General features: G+C 46.5%; 2 protein-coding genes and 1 long non-coding RNA gene across 3 annotated transcripts in view; 1 reads left to right on the plus strand and 2 right to left on the minus strand.

Annotated features, from left to right (window-relative positions):
• Window positions 1–24: 24 nt before the first annotated feature.
• Window positions 25–1,816, plus strand: LOC115205634 (uncharacterized). Its single transcript, XR_003880651.1, has 2 exons — window positions 25–319; window positions 527–1,816. It is a non-coding gene; the product is annotated as an uncharacterized LOC115205634 (long non-coding RNA).
• Window positions 1,817–13,948: 12,132 nt separating this feature from the next.
• On the minus strand, window positions 13,949–15,466 carry LOC115206749 (probable G-protein coupled receptor 151). The gene has a single exon (XM_029773957.1). It carries the CDS (start codon window positions 15,296–15,298, stop codon window positions 13,949–13,951), a length of 1,350 nt encoding a protein of 449 aa, XP_029629817.1. The 5' UTR covers window positions 15,299–15,466.
• A 5,616-nt stretch (window positions 15,467–21,082) lies between these two features.
• LOC115206750 (serine/threonine-protein phosphatase 2A 55 kDa regulatory subunit B beta isoform) overlaps window positions 21,083–22,932 on the minus strand; it is a 19,372-nt gene continuing 17,522 nt past the window's right edge. Inside the window, exons 7-8 of the mRNA XM_029773958.1 lie at window positions 21,983–22,106; window positions 21,083–21,322 (exon numbers count right to left, since the gene is read on the minus strand). Of these exons, the coding sequence (XP_029629818.1) occupies window positions 21,167–21,322; window positions 21,983–22,106 (280 nt within the window). The 3' untranslated portion in view covers window positions 21,083–21,166. The remainder of the gene's footprint in view (window positions 21,323–21,982; window positions 22,107–22,932) is intronic.

A 22,932-nucleotide genomic window follows, 5' to 3' on the forward strand; every position in this document is an offset into this window, starting at 1 on the left:
CCCAGCCCCAGCCTCAACCCCAGCCCCAGGCTCAAACTCAGCCCCAGCCCCAGCCCCAACCGTCTCTCCAGCCCCTGCCACAGCCCAAGCCTAAACCTCCCATCCCCAGCTACCTAGCCCAGCAGAAAGGACCCCTTCTTCCCCTTCCTCCAGCCATCCTGCCACCCAACCCCCACTCAACACCTCACACACACAGACCTGACCCCCCCAACAGACCCCCACCCCCCTGCCCGCTCACCAAACCCAAAATACCATCAGACGTGTTACAAAGAGGAAAGTCCAGTCTGGTGCCACCTGGTGGACAGAAGAAACCCAGCAGGTAAGAACAGAATATACTGCAGCGCAGAAGCTCAAGAACATCACAAAGTGTTTGCTACGCTATGTCCCAAATGGCACCCTTTTTCCTATATAGTGCACTAGTTTTGACTCATCTGTTCTGTTCTAGATTCCAAAGCAACAGAAAAGTTAATTACAAAAATATCTGTTATTTTCACTCAATTTCATGACGTTCCACTTTCTTTTCTAGATCCCAAAACAACATCTCAGGGAGGAGACGAGGACCAACACTGGACAACGGAGCTCAGTGAGATTACTGAGACATCTAACTGGAAATCTCTTCTCTCTCTGTGAGCTGCGTCTTTTCCCAAGGTTGATCAAAGAGGAACATCACCGTCAGCCTTTATGAAGAAAATGACACTGGGAAAGGAGAGAGGAGGGCCACGGCTGGACACACAGGGACTCAGTCCAAAATGGCACCCTAAAAGTAGTGCACTATATAGGGAATAGGGTTCCGTTTCAGATCTGTCCAGGGATGCCATTACTATAGAATTATACTAATGCTAGCCTGGTAGCCTCTGTTGGCCCATCTCAGTATTTCTATTTCATTCCAACAACAAAGACAAAGGAGTTGCCTGATTAACAAACATCTCTGGCTACCAGGCTAGCTGCCAGGCTATGTCTTGCCTTACCACTTGAAACCAGGCGTCCTGTACATTTGCAATATTTAAGACTGGAGTTTATCGACTGATTTAGTTCTTGTAGATGGTACCATGGGTTAACAGTATCATGTGTTGATATGCTGTTTCAGGTCTATTTATTTGCAAAGCTTCAGAGCAAAGAGATTAGTGTTTAAAGTGGATGTACTGTATATTGTTTCTACAAGAGCATGAGTCTTAAGGGAACATCTTATGTTAAGAAAACGCCATGTATTGAATGATGCTTAATGCTTCTAGTATGTGAATAAACGATAGACTGGAATTATAAGGACACAAACATGCATGTTATTATTACTACATGTGTATGCCTAAGATGAGGGACATCTCAAATATAGCAATAACTATTTGAAAATGACATTGTTTTGTTATGACTGTTTTTTTTTCTTCTGTATATTGTACTGTTCTTGTTGTGTTGGGTTTTAAATTCAGGTCTTCTGACTGAATGGATGCATGGATATTTGAACACCTGGAAGGTTTTTGTTCCTGTGTAACTACATACAGTATGTTATCTTTTGAAATGTGATGCACAGGACAGCAGAGTCAACACAATTATAGTCAGGCCCATAAAATGTATTTATATAAAATAATCTGGTTTTCCTTGATTGTTGAAATTCACCATCCACCATGAGACCTATGCAAACAGTGTGCCTTCAGTTTGATTTTAAATAAAGTGTTTAGAAACAGAATTACGTCATTCAGTTTGATTTTAAATAAAGTGTTTAAAAACAGGACTACGTCGTTCAGTTTGATTTTAAATAAAGTGTTTAGAAACAGAATTACGTCATTCAGTTTGATTTTAAATAAAGTGTTTAAAAACAGGACTACGTCGTTCAGTTTGATTTTAAATAAAGTGTTTAAAAACAGGACTACGTCGTTCAGTTTGATTTTAAATAAAGTGTTTAGAAACAGAATTACGTCGTTCAGTTTGATTTTAAATAAAGTGTTTAAAAACAGGACTACGTCGTTCAGTTTGATTTTAAATAGTGTTTAGAAACAGAACTACGTCGTTCAGTTTGATTTTAAATAGTGTTTAGAAACAGAACTACGTCGTTCAGTTTGATTTTAAATAAAGTGTTTAGAAACAGAACTACGTCGTTCAGTTTGATTTTAAATAAAGTGCTTAGAAAATAATTCCGATCTACACTATCTCTGCATGTTGCCTTTTCCACTTGATGAGAGACTACACAGAACAAAAATAGAAATGCAACATGCAACTATTTCTAAGAGTTTACTGAGTCACAGTTCATATAAGGAAATCAGTCAATTTAAATAAATAAATTAGGCCCTAATTTATGAATTTCACATGACTGGAAAAACAGATATGCATCTCTTGGTCATAGATACCTTTAAAAAAAAGTAGGGGCATAGATCAGAAAACCAGTCAGTATCTAGTGTGACCACCATTTGCCTCATACAGCGCGACACATCTCCGTCGCATAGAAGTGATCAGGCTGTTGATTGTGACCTGTGGAATGTTGTCCCAATGGCTGTGCGAAGTTGCTGGATATTGGCGGGAACTGGAACATGCTGTCATACACATCGTTCCAGAGCATTCCAAACATGCTCAATGTTTGGCAATATGCAGGCCATGGAAGAACTGGGACATTTTCAACTTCCAGGAATTGTGTACAGATCCTTGTGACATGGGCCGTGCATTAACATGCTGAAACATGAGGTGGTAGCGGATGAATGGCACAACAATGGGCCTCAGGATCTCGTCATGGTATCTCTGTGCATTTCAAATTGCCATTGATAAAATGCAAATTGTGTTTGTTGTCCGTAGCTTATGCCTGCCCATATCATAACCTCACCGCCACCATGGGGCACTCTGCTCACAACGTTGAATCAGTAAACCGTTTGCCAACACGACGCCATAACACTGTCTGCCATGTGCCCGGTACAGTTGAAACCGGGATTCATCCGTGAAGAGCACACCTTTCCAGCGTGCCAGTGGCCATCGAATATGAGCATTTGCCCACAGAAGTCGTTTACGACGCTGAACTGCAGTAAGGTTAAGACCCTGGTGAGGACGACGAGAACGCAGATGACCTTCCCTGAGACGGTTTCTGACAGTTTGTGAAGAAATTATTTGGTTATGCAAACCCAGTTTCATCAGCTGTCTGGTTGGCTGGTCTCAGATGATCCCACAGGTGAATAAGCCAGATGTGGAGGTCCTGGGCTGGCGTGGTCTGCGGTTGTGAGACCGGTTGGACGTACTGACAAATTCTCTAAAATAATGTTGGAGGCGGCTTAGGGTAGAGAAATTAACATTCAATTCTCTGGCAAGAGCTCTGGTGGACATTCCTGCAGTCAGCATGCTAATTGCACGATCCCTCAAAACTTGAGACATCTGTGGCATTGTTGTGTGACAAAACTGCACATTTTAGAGCGGCCTTTTATTGTCCCCAGCACAAGGTGCGCCGGTCTATTGATCGTTCTGTTTAATCAGCTTCTCGATATGCCACACCTGTCAGGTGGATGGGTTATCTTGGCAAAGGAGAAATGCTCACTAACAGGGATGTAAAAAAAATTGTGCACAACATTTGAGAGAAATAAGCTTGATCTACAGACGGCAGTACTGTCCTAGAATGATCTACAGATGGCAGTACTGTCCTAGAATGATCTACAGACGGCAGTACTGTCCTAGAATGATCTACAGATGGCAGTACTGTCCTAGAATGATCTACAGATGGCAGTACCATCCTAGAATGATCTACAGATGGCAGTACTGTCCTAGAATGATCTACAGATGGCAGTACCATCCTAGGATGATCTACAGATGGCAGTACTGTCCTAGAATGATCTACAGATGGCAGTACCGTCCTAGAATGATCTACAGATGGTAGTACCGTCCTAGAATGATCTACAGATGGCAGTACCATCCTAGGATGATCTACAGATGGCAGTACTGTCATGGAATGATCTACAGATGGCAGTACCAACCTAGAATGATCTACAGACGGCAGTACCATCCTAGAATGATCTACAGATGGCAGTACTGTCATAGAATGATTTACAGATGGCAGTACTGTCGTACATAAACTAACTGCCTTTAGTGTCATCAGATCACTTCTTCTCTCTACTGGCATGAATTGGCATTACATTCAAAATATAATAAATATTGTTCTGGTGGTGGTAGTAGCTAGAAGGCCTAGATTCAATCCGTAGAGCAGAAGATTCACACTATAGCGCTATAAACATTTAAGGTCAATGTTCCCGCTCTTGCAGAGACTGCATTCACGATAAACCTATGTTTTTTTTAACCTTTATTTAACTAGGCAGGTTAGTTAAGAAAGAAATCGTATTTTCAATGACGGTCTAGGAACAGTGGGTTAACTGCCTTGTTCAGGGGCAGAACGACAAGTTTTTTACCTTGTCAGCTCAGAGATTCGATCTTTCAACCTTTACGGTTACTAGTCCAACGCTCTAACCACTAGGCTACCTACCACCCTGTGTAGGTAGCCTAGTGTAAATGTATACAGTATGCTTACATCGACTCAATCAAAATTATCTTTACATTTGAATCACGCTATAACGCAGCATCTTCCTCACTACGGATTAAATCTAGCACAGGAGGTTGGTTGCACCTTGATTGGGGAGGACAGGCTCGTTGTAATGGCTGGAGCAGTATAAGTGGAATGGTATCAAATACATCAAACGGTATCCATGTGTTTGATGCCATTCCATTCGCTCCGTTCCAGCCATTATTATGAGCCATCCTCCCCTCAACAGCCTCCACTCTAGCCCTAAGTAGGCCTATGTCTCTGTCTGTATGACTGGATCAGTTCAGAAGACATGTCATGACTACCAGCTGCTGTTGTTGTTGACTACTAGAATATACCAGCCGAATATACAGACAGCTCATCCTCCCTCTCCCCCCTCCTCCCTGTTCCACCCTCCTCCCTCTATCTTCCTCTCTCTCCAAACTCTTCCCTCTTCCCCTTCTTTTTTCCATCCTCTCTGTCAGAAGCAGCCGACGCCCCTCAAATCTAGTGATTGTCTTGTTGCTTCACGGTCTTAATTAGCAACTGGGCAACGTTACAAAAACTTCACTGTAAGAGCTATATACTTGAAGGGATTACATTTGATCGCAGGTTCTCAACAATGTGGCTTTTAAAGGCAATGTTCCCGTGTTTGCGGAGATCGCATTCACAGTAGTCACTGCAGATGTCGGCTCAATCAGAAATTGTCTTTAAAAGCTGCATTGTTGACAACCCAAGATCAGAATGAATCCCAGCCTAATTCAGTGGTTTGAGATAAACAAAACAAATGTTTTTCGCAAATGTTTATTTGCTTTTAATGATTGATTTCATATCGGTGGATAAAGCAGAGAGTTAAAAAGAGACCCCCCTATAAGTTCACACGGAGGGCCTGAAAGGTTCCTGTCCTTTGGATCTTCACTGAGATGAAAGACAGATTTACTCCAATCAAAAGACCACAAACATCAAGGCCCCCATAACCCCCTCCACACACACACACACACACACACACATAAATGCATACATATACACACACTCTCTATGAGGTTGTAGAGGTCTTCAGAGAGACAGGTTTGGGGGGGTATGGGTGAAGTAAGGGTGAGGTAGGGAGGTTTGAGGTGAAGGGGGATGTATGTGTGATGTAAGGGTGAGGTAGGGAGGTTTAAAGTGAAAGGGGGGGTATGGGTGATGTAAGGGTGAGGTAGGGAGATTTGAGGTGAAGGGGGTATGGGTGATGTAAGGGTGAGGTAGGGAGGTTTGAAGTGAAAGGGGGGGTATGGGTGATGTAAAGGTGAAGTAGGGAGATTTGAGGTGAAGGGGGGTATGGGTGATGTAAGGGTGAGGTAGGGAGGTTTAAAGTGAAAGGGGGGGTATGGGTGATGTAAGGGTGAGGTAGGGAGGTTTGAAGTGAAAGGGGGGGTATGGGTGATGTAAGGGTGAGGTAGGGAGATTTGAGGTGAAGGGGGGTATGGGTGATGTAAGGGTGAGGTAGGGAGGTTTAAAGTGAAAGGGGGGGTATGGGTGATGTAAGGGTGAGGTAGGGAGATTTGAGGTGAAGGGGGGTATGGGTGATGTAAGGGTGAGGTAGGGAGGTTTGAAGTGAAAGGGGGGGTATGGGTGATGTAAAGGTGAAGTAGGGAGATTTGAGGTGAAGGGGGATGTATGGGTGATGTAAGGGTGAGGTAGGGAAATTTGAGGTGAAGGGGGGTATGGGTGATGTAAGGGTGAGGTAGGGAGATTTGAGGTGAAGGGGGATGTATGGGTGATGTAAGGGTGAGGTAGGGAAATTTGAGGTGAAGGGGGGTATGGGTGACGTAAGGGTGAGGTAGGGAGATTTGAGGTGAAGGGGGATGTATGGGTGATGTAAGGGTGAGGTAGGGAGGTTTGAGGTGAAGGGGGATGTATGGGTGACGTAAGGGTGAGGTAGTGGAGCAGGGGGAGATGTTTGTTTATCTTAATTACCCCCCTCCTGCACTGTGAGCTAATTAACGTTTGCATGTTGTGAGCTGCACTGCGAACCCTGTGGCGCATCATCCATTAGAGATGATTGGCTCTGGGATGAAACGCACGCCAGTGACACCCCCGACTTCTCGCACACAGTGGGGGAGATAGAGAGGGAGGGGGAGAAGGGGAAGGCATGGAATAAGGGTGAGGGGCACAGTGATGAACTCACCTGCTGACACCTCTACCAGCATGATCCCTGTGGTATAATAAGCTAATTAAGTCTGGGTTTGTTTCTCCTGTAAATGCAATTTTTTATTTTCCTTCTGTCTAAAACTCTCTCTCTCTCTTACATCTTTCTGTCGCTGTCCCTGCCTTTCTCTATATTAGAAAACCTCTCTCCATCTCATGGTCTGCTATTCCAGGTGCTAGGCCAATCAATCAGCCATTTCAGATGACAACCTCCAGGTCAACATAAATGACTGTTGGATTTTTGCTATTTTAACTAAAGGATGGCCATTAGTCACTGCCTCTAATGTTATACAAGACAGAGCCAACATCACACTTTAGTTTAGTGCTATACGTCTCTCAGGGGCTTCAATCATAGAGTACAGGTCCATGCAGGACCCAGCCCAGAGCCCTAGTGGGATGGAGGGTTAGCTTAGCATTAGCCCAGGGGCCAAAGGAATGGTATTGGACCTAGCCTAGCGATAGCCCAGGGGCTAGTGGAATTAAGGGTTAAGTGTGTTAGCCTAGTGTTAGCCCAGGGGCTAGTAGGAATGGAGGGTTAGATTTGATAAGTGTTCCTGTGATTGAGGTTGGTGCCTCTGGTAGAGAAAGGTCACCATCAATGATTAATGAGAGAGAAATGTCGTCTGTGAGGATGGGAGAAAGGGAGTGGGGGAGGAGGAAAGGGAGGGAGGAATAGAGAGGGGGGAGGCTGGAAGTGAGACCACCAACTCCTCTGCCTCCACCCTCCCTCTCAACGCATCTCCTCCCTCCACTCCCCTCTTCCTCCTTCTCTCCTATTCCCTTAACCCTCTCCCTCCTGGGTAGCTGGGTCCCCATTACATAGCTGGGTAGCTGGGTCCACATTACATAGCTGGGTAGCTGGGTCCCCATTACATAGCTGGGTAGCTGGGTCCCCATTACATAGCTGGGTAGCTGGGTCCACATTACATAGCTGGGTAGCTGGGTCCCCATTACATAGCTGGGTAGCTAGGTATCCATTACATAGCTGGGTAGCTGGGTCCACATTACATAGCTGGGTAGCTGGGTCCCCATTACATAGCTGGGTATCTAGGTATCCATTACATAGCTGGGTAGCTGGGTCCACATTACATAGCTGGGTAGCTGGGTCCCCATTACATAGCTGGGTAGCTGGGTCCCCATTACATAGCTGGGTCCCCATTACATAGCTGGGTAGCTAGGTCCCCATTACATAGCTGGGTAGCTGGGTCCACATTAAATAGCTGGGTAGCTGGGTCCCCATTACATAGCTGGGTAGCTGGGTCCACATTACATAGCTGGGTAGCTGGGTCCACATTACATAGCTGGGTAGCTGGGTCCCCATTACATAGCTGGGTAGCTGGGTCCACATTACATAGCTGGGTAGCTGGGTCCCCATTACATAGCTGGGTAGCTAGGTCCCCATTACATAGCTGGGTCCCCATTACATAGCTGGGTAGCTGGGTCCACATTACATAGCTGGGTAGCTGGGTCCACATTACATAGCTGGGAAGCTGGGTCCACATTACATAGCTGGGTAGCTGGGTCCCCATTACATAGCTGGGTAGTTGGGTCTCCATTACATAGCTGGGTAGCTAGGTCCCCACTACATAGCTGGGTCCACATTACATAGCTGGGTAGCTGGGTCCACATTACATAGCTGGGTAGCTAGGTCCACATTACATAGCTGGGTAGTTGGGTCCACATTACATAGCTGGGTAGCTAGGTCCCCACTACATAGCTGGGTCCACATTACATAGCTGGGTAGCTGGGTCCACATTACATAGCTGGGTAGCTGGGTCCCCATTACATAGCTGGGTAGTTGGGTCTCCATTACATAGCTGGGTAGCTGGGTCCACATTACATAGCTGGGTAGCTGGGTCCCCATTACATAGCTGGGTAGTTGGGTCTCCATTACATAGCTGGGTAGCTGGGTCCACATTACATAGCTGGGTAGCTGGGTCCCCATTACATAGCTAGGTAGCTGGGTCCACATTACATAGCTGGGTAGTTGGGTCCCCATTACATAGCTGGGTAGTTGGGTCCACATTACATAGCTGGGTAGCTAGGTCCCCACTACATAGCTGGGACCACATTACATAGCTGGGTAGCTAGGTCCTTACATAGCTGGGTAGCTGGGTCCACATTACATAGCTGGGTAGTTGGGTCTCCATTACATAGCTGGGTAGCTAGGTCCCCACTACATAGCTGGGTCCACATTACATAGCTGGGTAGCTGGGTCCACATTACATAGCTGGGTAGTTGGGTCCACATTACATAGCTGGGTAGCTAGGTCCCCACTACATAGCTGGGTCCACATTACATAGCTGGGTAGCTGGGTCCACATTACATAGCTGGGTAGCTGGGTCTCCATTACATAGCTGGGTAGCTGGGTCCACATTACATAGCTGGGTAGCTGGGTCCACATTACATAGCTGGGTAGCTGGGTCCCCATTACATAGCTGGGTAGTTGGGTCCCACTTACATAGCTCAGTAGTTGGGTCCCCATTACATAGCTGGGTAGTTGGGTCCCCATTACATAGCTGGGTAGCTAGGTCCCCATTACATAGCTGGGTAGTTGGGTCTCCATTACATAGCTGGGTAGTTGGATCCCCATTACATAGCTGGGTAGCTAGGTCTCCATTACATAGCTGGGTAGTTGGGTCCCCATTACATAGCTGGGTAGTTGGGTCCCCATTACATAGCTGGGTAGTTGGGTCCCCATTACATAGCTGGGTAGCTAGGTCCCCATTACATAGCTGGGTAGTTGGGTCTCCATTACATAGCTGGGTAGTTGGATCCCCATTACATAGCTGGGTAGCTAGGTCTCCATTACATAGCTGGGTAGTTGGGTCCCCATTGCATAGCTGGGTAGTTGGGTCCCCATTACATAGCTGGGTAGTTGGGTCCCCATTACAGAGCTGGGTAGCTAGGTCTCCCTTACATAGCTGGGTAGTTGGGTCCCCATTACATAGCTGGGTAGCTAGGTCCCCACTACATAGCTGGGTAGTTGGGTCCCAATTACAAAGCTGGGTAGCTGGGTCTCCATTACATAGCTGGGTAGTTGGGTCCCCATTACATAGCTGGGTAGCTAGGTCCCCACTACATAGCTGGGTAGTTGGGTCCCCATTACATAGCTGGGTAGTTGGGTCACCATTACATAGCTGGGTAGTTGGGTCCCCATTACATAGCTGGGTAGCTGGGTCCCCATTACATAGCTGGGTAGTTGGGTCCCCATTACATAGCTGGGTAGCTGGGTCCCCATTACATAGCTGGGTAGTTGGGTCCCCAATACATAGCTGGGTAGCTGGGTCCCCATTAGATAGCTGGGTAGCTGGGTCCACATTACATAGCTGGGTAGTTGGGTCTCCATTACATAGCTGGGTAGCTGGGTCCCCATTACATAGCTGGGTAGCTAGGTCTCCATTACATAGCTGGGTAGCTAGGTCCCCACTACATAGCTGGGTCCCCATTACATAGCTGGGTAGCTGGGTCCCCATTACATAGCTGGGTAGCTGGGTCCCCATTACATAGCTTTGTAGCTAGGTCTCCATTACATAGCTGGGTAGTTGGGTCCCCATTACATAGCTGGGTAGCTGGGTCCCCATTACATAGCTGGGTAGCTGGGTCCCCATTACATAGCTGGGTAGTTGGGTCCCCATTACATAGCTGGGTAGTTGGGTCTCCATTACATAGCTGGGTAGTTGGGTCCCCATTACATAGCTGGGTAGCTGGGTCCCCATTACATAGCTGGGTAGTTGGGTCCCCATTACATAGCTGGGTAGCTGGGTCCCCATTACATAGCTGGGTAGCTGGGTCCCCATTACATAGCTGGGTAGTTGGGTCCCCATTACATAGCTGGGTAGTTGGGTCTCCATTACATAGCTGGGTAGTTGGGTCCCCATTACATAGCTGGGTAGCTGGGTCCCCATTACATAGCTGGGTAGCTGGGTCCCCATTACATAGCTGGGTAGCTGGGTCCCCATTACATAGCTGGGTAGCTGGGTCCCCATTACATAGCTGGGTAGCTGGGTCCCCATTACATAGCTGGGTAGTTGGGTCCCCATTACATAGCTGGGTAGTTGGGTCTCCATTACATAGCTGGGTAGCTGGGTCCCCATTACATAGCTGGGTAGCTGGGTCCCCATTACATAGCTGGGTAGCTGGGTCCCCATTACATAGCTGGGTAGCTGGGTCCCCATTACATAGCTGGGTAGCTGGGTCCCCATTACATAGCTGGGTAGCTGGGTCCCCACTACATAGCTGGGTCCCCATTACATAGCTGGGTAGCTGGGTCCCCATTACATAGCTGGGCAGCACAACCACATTTCGAAATTGCACCTGAGCACTATACCACGTACGTTGTTTGAGGAGGTTGCTGCGGAAAATCTGAGTTCAATTCGGGATAACGTGATAACGAGCTCAACTCAGTACCACGAAAGGGACTCACCTTTAAGTCAGGTGCCAACGAATCTTTCAGAACTAACCTGCTCCGGGGCAGGCTGACTCAGGGCTAACTACGTTTATCCTGAAAGACGAGGACAAATGAAATTATCATTATCATCCCATTCATTTGAGGAAGACGACTGATGAAATATTTTATTAATCAAATGTTTGTTTGTTTTTGTGCCCAAAAAAATGGCATGTTAAAATACCTATCACAGAACACATTTAGTAATGACAGAATGTATTTGAAACTTCACACACAGTAAAACGTTTGCGTGACAATACAATTATTGTATCGATAGGAGTGTGTAAAAAGTGATTGTGCATTGATAAGCACACCAAAGACAGCATTAACGATACATCATTTTAGAAATACGTCACATCAAGAAGCCTATTTCACACCACAGACTGCTAAATTTGCATGATAACTGTTGTTTCATTTTGATTTCGGCACAAGGAAATCAGGTTTGATGTATCAGCATTGTCTCAACGAAAAGTTCGGTGTTGGACTGGCCACATGCGACAGGTTTCAACCTGCTAGAGTTTGCGGTAGGTGGACAAGCAATAATCGTACGAATGAAGCCTGATGTGGAATGTGAAGCTAACTGAAGCTGGCTAGTTTTAGAAAACACTGAGTAGATATAGCTTAAATCTTTGTATACCCCTCAGGTGTATTCTACTATTCTTACATATGTATATATATGTGTGTGTGTGTGTGTGTGTTTTGTGTGTGTATGCGTATACGTGCATGACCACTTGTGCTTGGAGCCGGTGTGTGAACGCGCACACACTCAAATCTTCTTTGCTGTGGCTTGCTTGCTAGTTAAGATTTCTGCTCTTCACTCTGTCAGTTTAGCCTACATTTCACTGATCTTAGTAGCAGAAAGCATTTTTTATTTGTGTCCTTCAAGGCAGCTGTCAATGATCACGTTAGAGTGAGCTTCCATTTTTTTATGGCGGATTGATCGTGGGGGAGGCACTCGTAATGTCTGCAGTTTTGGGCTTGGCTATTTCTTTCAAGTCTATTAGTCTATAAATAAATCTCTATGCCAAAATTCGTCATCTTTCCCATGTCTTATACGACTAGTAGTTGTTCTGAAATGTTTATTATTTGCCTACATTTTACACCCTCTATGTTTAATGTAACACACATACATTAATTATTAATTGCGGTTGCCTATCCTGACATGAAGTTTGTTCTATAGAAAGTATTTGACTCTGATGTGTGCCACAGAAATTATTTGACTCTAGTGACAATACAGCTAACATAACCAAAGCCATTAACATCTTAAAATGGACCCATCATCCATGTCTTGCCCACACAATCAACCTGATTGTTAGAGATGCTCTGAAGGTGATGAAGCCCACTGTGGACAAAGTGAAAGCAGCTCACCCCTCCTTCTGTCTTGGGACTGCAAGGCCTGGCACACTTCATAATCATTTTGGTAGCTCATGTTGACCAGTAGTGTTGTGCCACAGAAAGTATTTGAGTCTAGCCACAAAATGAAGGAAATTAGACGGGTGGGGGGGGGCAGGCAAGAAAATGCTTGAAACATCAGAGTTGTTGGTTTGATTCCCACTAGGGTCACATATGAAAATATGTGGGCTCACTGTTTCCACTTTGGATAAAAGCGTCTGCTATGTAAATTGAATTTATTATGGTATTATAGTAATAAAGATGAAATCAAATAGAGCACAGGATCAATATTATATATCACTTTATTATAAACAACCTTTTTTACAAGCACATATCATTACAAAACCACCTCAAATAGGAGAATCAAACACTGATACATGTAACAGTAACATCAAATACTGTTCAATAGCATACAGAAATGCTCTTACTGATTTCTAAAGGCTATTTATTCTGCCTTGTTGTTGTATCAAATCATTTCAAACTTATGTACAGTTTATATTTTGTAACTCTTGTTGGTATTTACAACAGACATTACTGTTGGTCATTTCTTCAAGGATAAGTAGAATACCTCCAATATATATACTCTGTGTGTGTGTGTGTATATATATATTTATATACACACACACATCTACAGTGAAATATAACACTTTATGTATATTCACCATAACAATAACCAATCAAACAGTTGACAAACCAATGTAATTCCCATCAAACAATATCATAGACACAGTTGAATGAATACCAACCATTGACTCCTGTGTTGATTCCTGTGTTATCTCCTGTGTTGTTTCCTGTGTTGTTTCCTGTGTTGTCTCCTGTATTGTCTCCTGTGTTGTCTCCTGTATTGTCTCCTGTATTGTCTCCTGTATCGTCTCCTGTATTGTCTCCTGTATCGTCTCCTGTATTGTCTCCTGTATCGTCTCCTGTATCGTCTCCTGTGTTGTCTCCTGTATCGTCTCCTGTATCGTCTCCTGTATCGTCTCCTGTATTGTCTCCTGTATTGTCTCCTGTATCGTCTCCTGTGTTGTCTCCTGTATCGTCTCCTGTGTTGTCTCCTGTGCTGATTCCTCTGTTGACTGATCTTTAGTCCAGTGAGGTATAGTCAAATGTCAGTCCGTTACAGCTGCTGATATAGTCTGTCAGTGTGTGTTGTTTGAAGGTTGTTTGAACGCTGTGGCGCTAACTCAGAGGAAGAGAGAGGGGAGGCTTACTGGCTGGTCTAGATGCTAAATAGTGTATCAGGCATCGTTGAGGCAGTATCCAAATACTCTCAAACAACCTTTTGCTTAAAAATCACTGGTTGTGGTGGGTAACCCAATTTGTTCACAAAAACCACACAAGATAGACAGATACACAAAGACAAGGACAGATGTAGCTGAGTATTGAGTAGCCTCTTAGAACCAGTCCTGTTTGTCTGTGTGTATATCTTCTCCTCACTTCCTTCACTTCCTCCCCTCAGCTGGTGCTCCCTCCTGGTGCTCCCAGGGTATGGGATCATTCTCCTCTGTCATCGAGCCAGTCTCTCTCTCATGCCAAAACTGCTCCACGTCTAGCAGCACGATCCCATCCCGGGGGCTCTCTCCCTCTGCCTCATCCTCCGCCTCTCCCACTCCGCCCTGCTCCATCTGGGGTTGGGGATCAACTCTCGTCCCCTGGCAAGGGATGGAGGCTAGGCCTCCGTCTCCTCCCTGCGGCTGGCCTGAGGTCTCCGGTCGTGGGCAGGGGGACTGGGGGGCAGTGGGTGCATGGGGGCCAGGTTTGGGGTTGGACGGGGTGTGTTTACGAAGAGTAAGGCGCCTCCACAGACCTCTGTAACCCTCTCTGAACTCCTCTGACAGAGAGAGGACGATGAGGGGGTTCACCAGTGAGAGAAAGAAAGTGAGGAGCAGGGCGGAGAGGGAGAGGAGGAGAGGGGGAGAGAAGACGACAAAGGGTCCTCCCTCTCCCGGTCCCTGTGCCTCTCGCTCCGCGGCGTGCCGCTCCCACACCCAGACCACCCACTGCGGCAGCCACAGCGTTGTCATGGCTACCATCAGACTGAATAGCATCAGAGTGAGCTTCCTGGATCTGATCTGCGTTCGGAGGTTCTGGGTCTTACTACAGCGCCGCTGGCACTGCCCATATACCCGCCAGAAATACAGCAGGGCAAAACTCAAAGGGGCGCAGAACACACCCAGGGGGTACGCCTTGACGTAGACCGACATGAAGTCCTGCGCTTCAGGGGGAACCACCTGCACACACACCAGCCTCCGGGTCTCTCTCTGCAGTGAGGAGAACAGCCAGGTAGGGATGGGAGCGGAGCAGGCAGACAGCCAGAGGAACCACATCACCAAAAGGATGGAGCGTAGACTGATGCTGACCTGTTTAGTCGGGTTAGAGACGTAACGGTAACAAGCCTTAGCCATCACCGCTACGGTAAAACTCTTCGCAGCCATGCAGCTCTGCAGGAACCAATCACAGGTCTTGCACACCGTCCAACCAAGCGTCCAACTGGGTTTGGAAAAGGCAGCAGCGCGGAATGGGAGGGCGAATGCCAGTACAAGGCTGTCGGCAAACATCAGGTTGAGGATGAGAGCGTTGATAAGGGATAGTTTCCCACGGTGGGCGTTTGAGATCAGGATGCCCATGGCTGTGAGGGTACTGGCCAGCCCAAGGACACAGATCACCCCGAGGATGACAGGCACAAGGACACACAGGTGCTGGTAGGAACCATGCTCGATGAAGGAAGGATGTAGCCGGTCCACAGTCGAGCTGTTAGCAGCCGTTATGTTCACCCCTGGCAGTTTATCCATCTCAGAAGAAACAGGTGGTGAGAGAAAAGAGAAAACTACTTAGGCTTATCTTTTTATATAGAGTAAAGAAATATTTAAAAAGTATATTGACAGCCAACTTAACACAAGAAGTCTAGACTGGTGGAAAGGTAAACTGGTGAAAGAATAAACTAATGAGAAGACTGACTAGGAAAAAAAAGTATTGAGAGAAAAATATTCAAAAAAATTAGTCAACAAACAGTTGGATGGATCAATCTCAATCTAAAACTCAACTCCTGATTGTAGCCTAATCTGTTTATCATAATCAATCTGCTCCCAGAGAGTTGCACTCCTGTCTGTCTGTCTCCTGCCGGGTTTATCCGCCCTTATATAGGCGACAGTTTGATTGACAGCCCTAGCTAAACTGCGCGAGACTCCCGGGGCCAATTAGAGCGCTGTCACTGTTCCAACCGTCCTCAACAGGCGCCGCGCTGTACAATGTTCAGTGATGGGCATTCCGGCTCGTTCGGCTCAGCTCACCAAAAAGAGCCGTCTCTTTTGGCTCCCAAACGGCTCTTTAAAAAAAATATGTTTTGTATTTTTTCAAGACAAACAGTTTGCGATAGTTTGACAATGATTGGTGTTAAACAATTCTAATTCAATTATTAAATGAAATCATACTTTACCTTAACCACAATGTATTTAAAAATGCATTGGTTTGTTATAAAATAGAAAGCTATTAAACATTTGCATTTGAAGTATAACTTTTTAAAGTAAATTAACAAAGTGCCTATAAATCTAACCATTCAAAACTAATACAATGTGAACATCATAATAGAATATTGCACCATATCAAAGAAAAAGAAATAACAATGTGCAAAACTGCAGCATCCCACTAAAAACATTAAACTGGTCCCTCTTTTCTCTCTCTTCTTTATTGCCATGTTATAACCAGCAGCACGCAGCAATGCTGGCCATATTTAGCTTTTATGAGAGATTTGCGTTCAGAAATGCAAGCTGCCTCACTTCCGAGGGACTGATGCAGTTTCTTCTCTCAGTAATTATACTGGATTAAATAATGATGTAGTAATAACTGCTTACTGTACCTCTCCACTGATCTCCACAGTGACCTGCTCAAAGGGTTCCAGGACTCTCCTCCTCCACCACCTCCCATTCCTCTTCGGTCAGAGCATCAACAGGTGCAATGACAATGGCCAGGGTAGAGATGATGGCATCCTTTGACTCAAGAAACCTCTTCAACATATAAAATGTTGAATTCCACCTTGTAGTGCAGTCTTGTTAAGGCCTCAGCTGAGGCATCCCCATCTGGCGTTGTGTAGACTTTAGTTTTTCAGCACCTACTGTGCTCCTGTGGAAGTATTCCACAGCTGCTTTCACTTTGTCCACAGTGGGTTTCATCAACTTCAGAGCATCTCTTACAATCAGGTTGATTGTGTGGGCAAGACATGGATGATGGGTCCATTTTAAAATGTTAATGGCTTTGGTTATGTTAGCTGCATTGTCACCAACACAACAGACCACTTTTCCATCTACTTGCCATTCTCTGGCCACAACAGTTCCTCTGCCAAGTTCTCTGAGGTGTGTCTGTCGCTGAACTCAAAGCAGTCCAGATGACAGCTAGACATCGAGAAATCTTCAATGAAGTGACATGTAACCGACATGTAAGAAGTGGTTACCCTTGATGTCCAGCAGTCAGTGGTAAGACAAACTGCAGTAGCTTTTTGGACTCTTTCCCCCACTGAAGCCTGTGTGCTCCTGTACAGTTGTGGAATAAGTGATTTTGAAGGGGTTTTCCTGCTTGGAATTGTGTACATTGTATTTAGACTATTGCTATAATTTCTAAAACCTCTGTCCTCCACGATCAAAAATGGCTGGAAATTGGTGGCAATCATTTTAGCCAACGCAATATAGTTTGAAACTATGAATTAGTAATCTCTGTTTTGCCTCGGAATATTAGAAGGTCAAGGGCCAGTGTGACTAATAAACCCAATAGGTAGTATCCGGGGTAAGGGAGGGTTTGGCCAGGGTAGAGGGGGGGGTTTGGCCGGGTTAGGTGGGGGTTAGGCCGGGTTAGTGGGGGGTTTGGCCGGGTTAGGTGGGGGTTAGGCCGGGTTAGTGGGGGGTTTGGCCGGGTTAGGGGAGGGTTTGGCCGGGTTAGGGGAGGGTTTGGCCGGGGTAGGGGTGGGTTTTGCCCGGTTAGGTGGGGGTTAGGCCGGGGTAGTGGGGGGTTTGGCCGGGTTAGGGGAGGGTTTGGCCGGGTTAGGGGAGGGTTTGGCCGGGGTAGGGGGGTGGGTTTGGCCGGGGTAGGAGAGGGTTTGGCCGGGGTAGTGGTGGGTTTGGCCGGGGTAGGAGAGGGTTTGGCCGGGTTAGGGGAGGGTTTGGCCGGGGTAGGGGTGGGTTTGGCCGGGGTAGGGAGGGTTTGGCCGGGGTAGGAGGGGGTTTGGCCGGGGGAGGAGAGGGTTTGGCCGGGTTAGAGGGGGTTTGGCTGGGTTAGGGGAGGGTTTGGCCGGGTTAGGGGAGGGTTTTGCCAGGTTAGGTGGGGGTTTGGCCGGGGTAGTGAGGGGTTTGGCCGGGTTAGGGGGGGTTTGGCCGGGTTAGGGGAGGGTTTGGCCGGGGTAGGGGTGGGTTTGACCGGGGTAGGGAGGGTTTGACCGGGGTAGGCCGTCATTGTAAATAAGAATTTGTTCTTAACTGACTTGCCGAGTTAAATAAAGGTTAAATTAAAAAAATGTTGAAAAAAAATATCCTTGTATAGGCCTTTACTCTGTCTAAGGCTATGGCTTATATAATATCCGGCAACAAGTTATTATTGCTTCAAAATGCCTTAATTAGTCGACTCTATATTTTGGGAATAGCCTAAAAATAAAGATTTGTGTCCCCTAGTTATATGTGCCCTTATGCAAAAACAAAAGGATAACTTAGTCTAAATGTATGTTAATCATTATGATTATTATGTACATTATGGGATAGGAGATCACATGAGGAAGACCAGCAGGACATTTTTATGCCTTTCTCCAGATGAGGGCGCTCTTGATTTTTCAAACGAGGACTATAAAAGTTGCACTTCACTAACTTCCACTGTGAAAAGTTCGATGAACAGAGAACACAATAACAAATGCACCTAAACATTTCCCGAAAGATCTATTAGAACTACAAAAAGGACAGAAACCGCGTGCTTAAACGTTTTTATTCAAAATAATTCCAGTAAGCGTGAAGACTGCATGGGAAATGAATTGCATTTCATTACATTCTGAGCCATACAAACAGTTTCCAAGTTACACAACTGAATTTGTTTAGAAGACATTACTTTGTAAAGGAATCATAGTGTACCTCCCAAATTACACCCTATACCCTATAAAGTGCACTACTTTTGACCAGAGCCCTATGGGCCCTGGTAAGAAGTAGTGCACTATAAAGGGAATGGGGTGTAATTTGGAATGCATTCATAGCTAAAAGTCACTGATATCATTGAGCCCTCATCACTGGTTGTTAAGCTGGAAGTCATGATACCATCCTCTCTGGTTGGACACTGCAGCTAGAAGTTGTCTGTAGGCACATATCTAGGATCAGCTTCCCCTTCCCCAATTCTAACCTTACCTTAGAGGGGAAAATACAAAACTGACCTAAGATCAGCATGTGGGGTCAACTTCACCCCAAAGAACAGAAGACAAACACAGCCATGGAGAACTTCTATGGATGTATTCGGAGTAGGGCCCAGAGGTGTTCCTCACTGCGTGACCTGACTAGCGAAAACTCTGGGCGCTGGTTATGAGACACAGAACCCGCTGTCTTTTACTGAGCTATAATAGGACTGTTGTGCCTTGTCTTTTAGCTGGTTATATTAATACTCTGCATGGTGAGACTACTGCGGAGTGGTTAAAACAGGGATATGCATGAACATCCCATAAATTATAAATGTGCAGTCAGTTGCTAAAATGAAATTATAAAGTAAACTCGATAAATTCAAATACTTCTCAATGGTAACTTAAATTTGCTTAGCTTTTTCCCCCTATATTGTTGAGGAAATACATTCACACTTGCATTGTTTTCACCTCCCTCTTCATCCTCCCCATCCTCCTCCTCCTCCCTCATCAACCCCACATACCAAAAAAAGGCACCACAGCTTCAAAAACAGAATCATTGACAAGAAAAAGAGACATCATCACATAAAATAAACAACTGAATGTCAAAGAGGCCTCATCACATCCTTCACGTTAGTATCATGTCAGAAACAGGCCAAAACATCCGTACTCCCAGACTGTGTTTCTCCCAATATCCACACTTCGCACACAGGTTTATAGTTGGTAGTATGCAAGTGAGGATTCTGGGAGTCAAACCCGTTTCAGTGCTATAATTAAGGTTCAGTTAGCTGTGTAACAGCCATGTCCAGTGACCTCCTGTCTAAACCTCCGGACGGGACGGGACAGATGTGGCCTAGTGGCTGGAGAGGACAGGAGATACTTCAGTAACCTCCATAAAGGTCTGTGTTCTCTCCATATTCTCCTGTCTTGTTACGGAAACAAAATGGCGACTGGTCAGACAGAGTGTTCTGCTATGTCTCAGTTCATCTCAGTTGATCTGTGACTCCAGTCCAGTCCAGTCTTACTCTGGTTGCATGACAACGCTCCAACGCTCCTTCACGTGTCACTCAAATGAAAAAGTAAAACAGTTCAACTGAAGGCCATGGAGAGGCTTGCGCAGGCCAGAGCAGGTGGCTAATTTCATTCCACTCAGGCCTAGAAGAAGCATCTGTCTTCATCCTAACTTTATCCAGGCTGAAGACTCACATTTGGAGCAGGAAACAAAATGGCGACTGGTGTGTTCTGGAAATTCCTATTCCGGGAATTCCAGCATTCCCTCCAGCCATATCAGACTCACAGCAACAAGGCAGGCAAGAGGAGAGGAGGAGGAGGAACACTTAGTGAAGAGGTAAACAAACATCCATCTCTCTTTCTCTCTCTCTTCCTCCATCCCTCTCCTCTTCTGTTTCTGTACCTCTCCTCCATCCCTCTCCTCTTCTGTTTCTGTACCTCTCCTCCATCCCTCTCCTCTTCTGTTTCTGTACCTCTCCTCCATCCCTCTCCTCTTCTGTTTCTGTACCTCTCCTCCATCCCTCTCCTCTTCTGTTTCTGTAACTCTCCTCCATCCCTCTCCTCTTCTGTCTCTGTACCTCTCCTCCATCCCTCTCCTCTTCTGTTTCTGTACCTCTCCTCCATCCCTCTTCTGTTTCTGTAACTCTCCTCCATCCCTCTCCTCTTCTGTTTCTGTACCTCTCCTCCATCCCTCTCCTCTTCTGTTTCTGTACCTCTCCTCCATCCCTCTCCTCTTCTGTTTCTGTACCTCTCCTCCATCCCTCTCCTCTTCTGTTTCTGTACCTCTCCTCCATCCCTCTCCTCTTCTGTTTCTGTAACTCTCCTCCATCCCTCTCCTCTTCTGTTTCTGTACCTCTCCTCCACCCCTCTCCTCTTCTGTCTCTGTAACTCTCCTCCATCCCTCTCCTCTTCTGTTTCTGTACCTCTCCTCCATCCCTCTCCTCTTCTGTTTCTGTAACTCTCCTCCATCCCTCTCCTCTTCTGTCTCTGTACCTCTCCTCCATCCCTCTCCTCTTCTGTTTCTGTACCTCTCCTCCATCCCTCTCCTCTTCTGTCTCTGTACCTCTCCTCCATCCCTCTCCTCTTCTGTTTCTGTACCTCTCCTCCATCCCTCTCCTCTTCTGTTTCTGTACCTCTCCTCCATCCCTCTCCTCTTCTGTTTCTGTACCTCTCCTCCATCCCTCTCCTCTTCTGTCTCTGTAACTCCCCCCCAGCGCTCTCTCCATCCTCTCAATCTCTCCCTCCATCTCTTCCCCTGCGTGGGGTCAGGGGTTAGAGGTCAGAAGTAAGCTGACCCCTAGGTGACCTTGTCCTGAAAGATGTAAAGGTTGTTACTGGCTGCCACGGCAATTATATTTTCCTGTGGGTGCCAGGTGGAGTGGAGGATTTTCTTACTGAAGTCCAGACTGTCAACAGTCACCTCGTCTTTACGACGCTTCCCTCCCACACACACCTAGAAAGAAGGAGAGGAGAGGTAAGGAGAGGAGAGGAGGGGTGAGGTGAGGAAAGGAGGGGAGAGGAGGGAGAGGAGGGGAGGGGAAAGAGAGGAGGGGAGAGAACAGGAAAGAAGGGGAGAGGAAAGGAAGGGTGAGGAGAGAAGAGGAGGGGAGAGGAAGTGAGAGGTGAGGAGAGGAGAGGTGAGGAGAAGAGGGGGGAGGTGAGGAGATGCGATGAGAAGTGAGCAGAAGAGGAGGGGAGAGGAGAGGTGAGTAGAGACTTCATGAGCACATCCTTGCACACACTGATTGTTAATATTTCCTCCTCTTCAGTTACAAACCAAACATTTCTAAAATGGGACATTTGCCAATCTTACACAAATCCATTAAAACATACCATCAGTGGCCTAGGGTGACCTAGCGATCTGGACCGCTGCAGCATGGGTTCCAATCCGGCCACTGCTATTTCTCCTCGTCTCTCTCCAGTGTCATAATGACGCCGTTTTATAATGTAACTCCTCTATCTTTCACCTCTCTCTATCCAATAACCATACAAAGACTTACAAAATATACTGTATAGAATATATATATTTTTTTGCATACCATCAATCCAAAATAAAAGAGTTTTGGCACATATTTAATGTATGTATAGTATATGTATAGTGTTACAGTATTACCTTGCGTGGTTGGAGGATGGCCCGGGGTTTGCTGTTTTCTCTGGAAGCCTCCAGAGTCACATCTTTCTTGGTGTTCTGATCAAACATCCGGAAGAAATTATTATATGACCCCGTCATTATGACACTGGAGAGAGACAAGAGGAGATTGATTGACTGTCACGTCCTGACCAGCAGATGGAGCTATTGTATTAGTTTTGGGGTCAGGACGTGGCAGTTTTGTGTGTGTGAATGTTTGTTGGTGATTGGGACTTCCAATTGAAGGCAGGTGTGTTGAGTTGCCTTTGATTGGAAGTCCTATATAGGTGTGTGTGTTTTTCTTTGGGGTGGTGGGTAGTTGTTTTTGCACTGCGTTTGTAGAGCCTGTAAAACTGTTGCTGTTGTCACCTTTATTGTTTTGTCAGTGGATACTTTACTCCTTTTTTTGGTAATTAAATATGAATATTCACATTCTCGCTGCGCCTTGGTCCTCATCTCTCCAGTACGACATTTTCCGTGACGAGTACGACATTTTTTGTGACAGAACTACCCACCACCAAAGGACCAAGCAGCGGACGAACGAGGAGGAAGGATGGACCTGGGAGGACAAGTTAAGGGAACCCGAGAGGCAGCCCCAATAATTTTTTTGGGGGGGGCACAAGGGCTGTTTGACGGGGCAAGGATGGAGCCCCAGGCCAGCTCCCCGCACTAGCCCTGAGGTGCGTGTCTCCAGGTTGGCACATCTAGTACCAGCCCCACGCATCAGGCGTCTAGTGCGTCAGCCCAGCCTCGCCAGTCAACAGTCACCAGAGCTGCCCGCCAGTCAAGAGTCACCAGAGCTGCCAGAGTGGCCCGACTGCCCGGAGCTGCCAGAGTGGCCCGACTGCCCGGAGCTGCCAGAGTGGCCCGACTGCCCGGAGCTGCCAGAGTGGCCCGACTGCCCGGAGCTGCCAGAGTGGCCAGACTGCCCGGAG

This window comes from Salmo trutta, chromosome 13, assembly GCF_901001165.1.
Source record: "Salmo trutta chromosome 13, fSalTru1.1, whole genome shotgun sequence".
NCBI lineage: Eukaryota > Metazoa > Chordata > Actinopteri > Salmoniformes > Salmonidae > Salmo > Salmo trutta.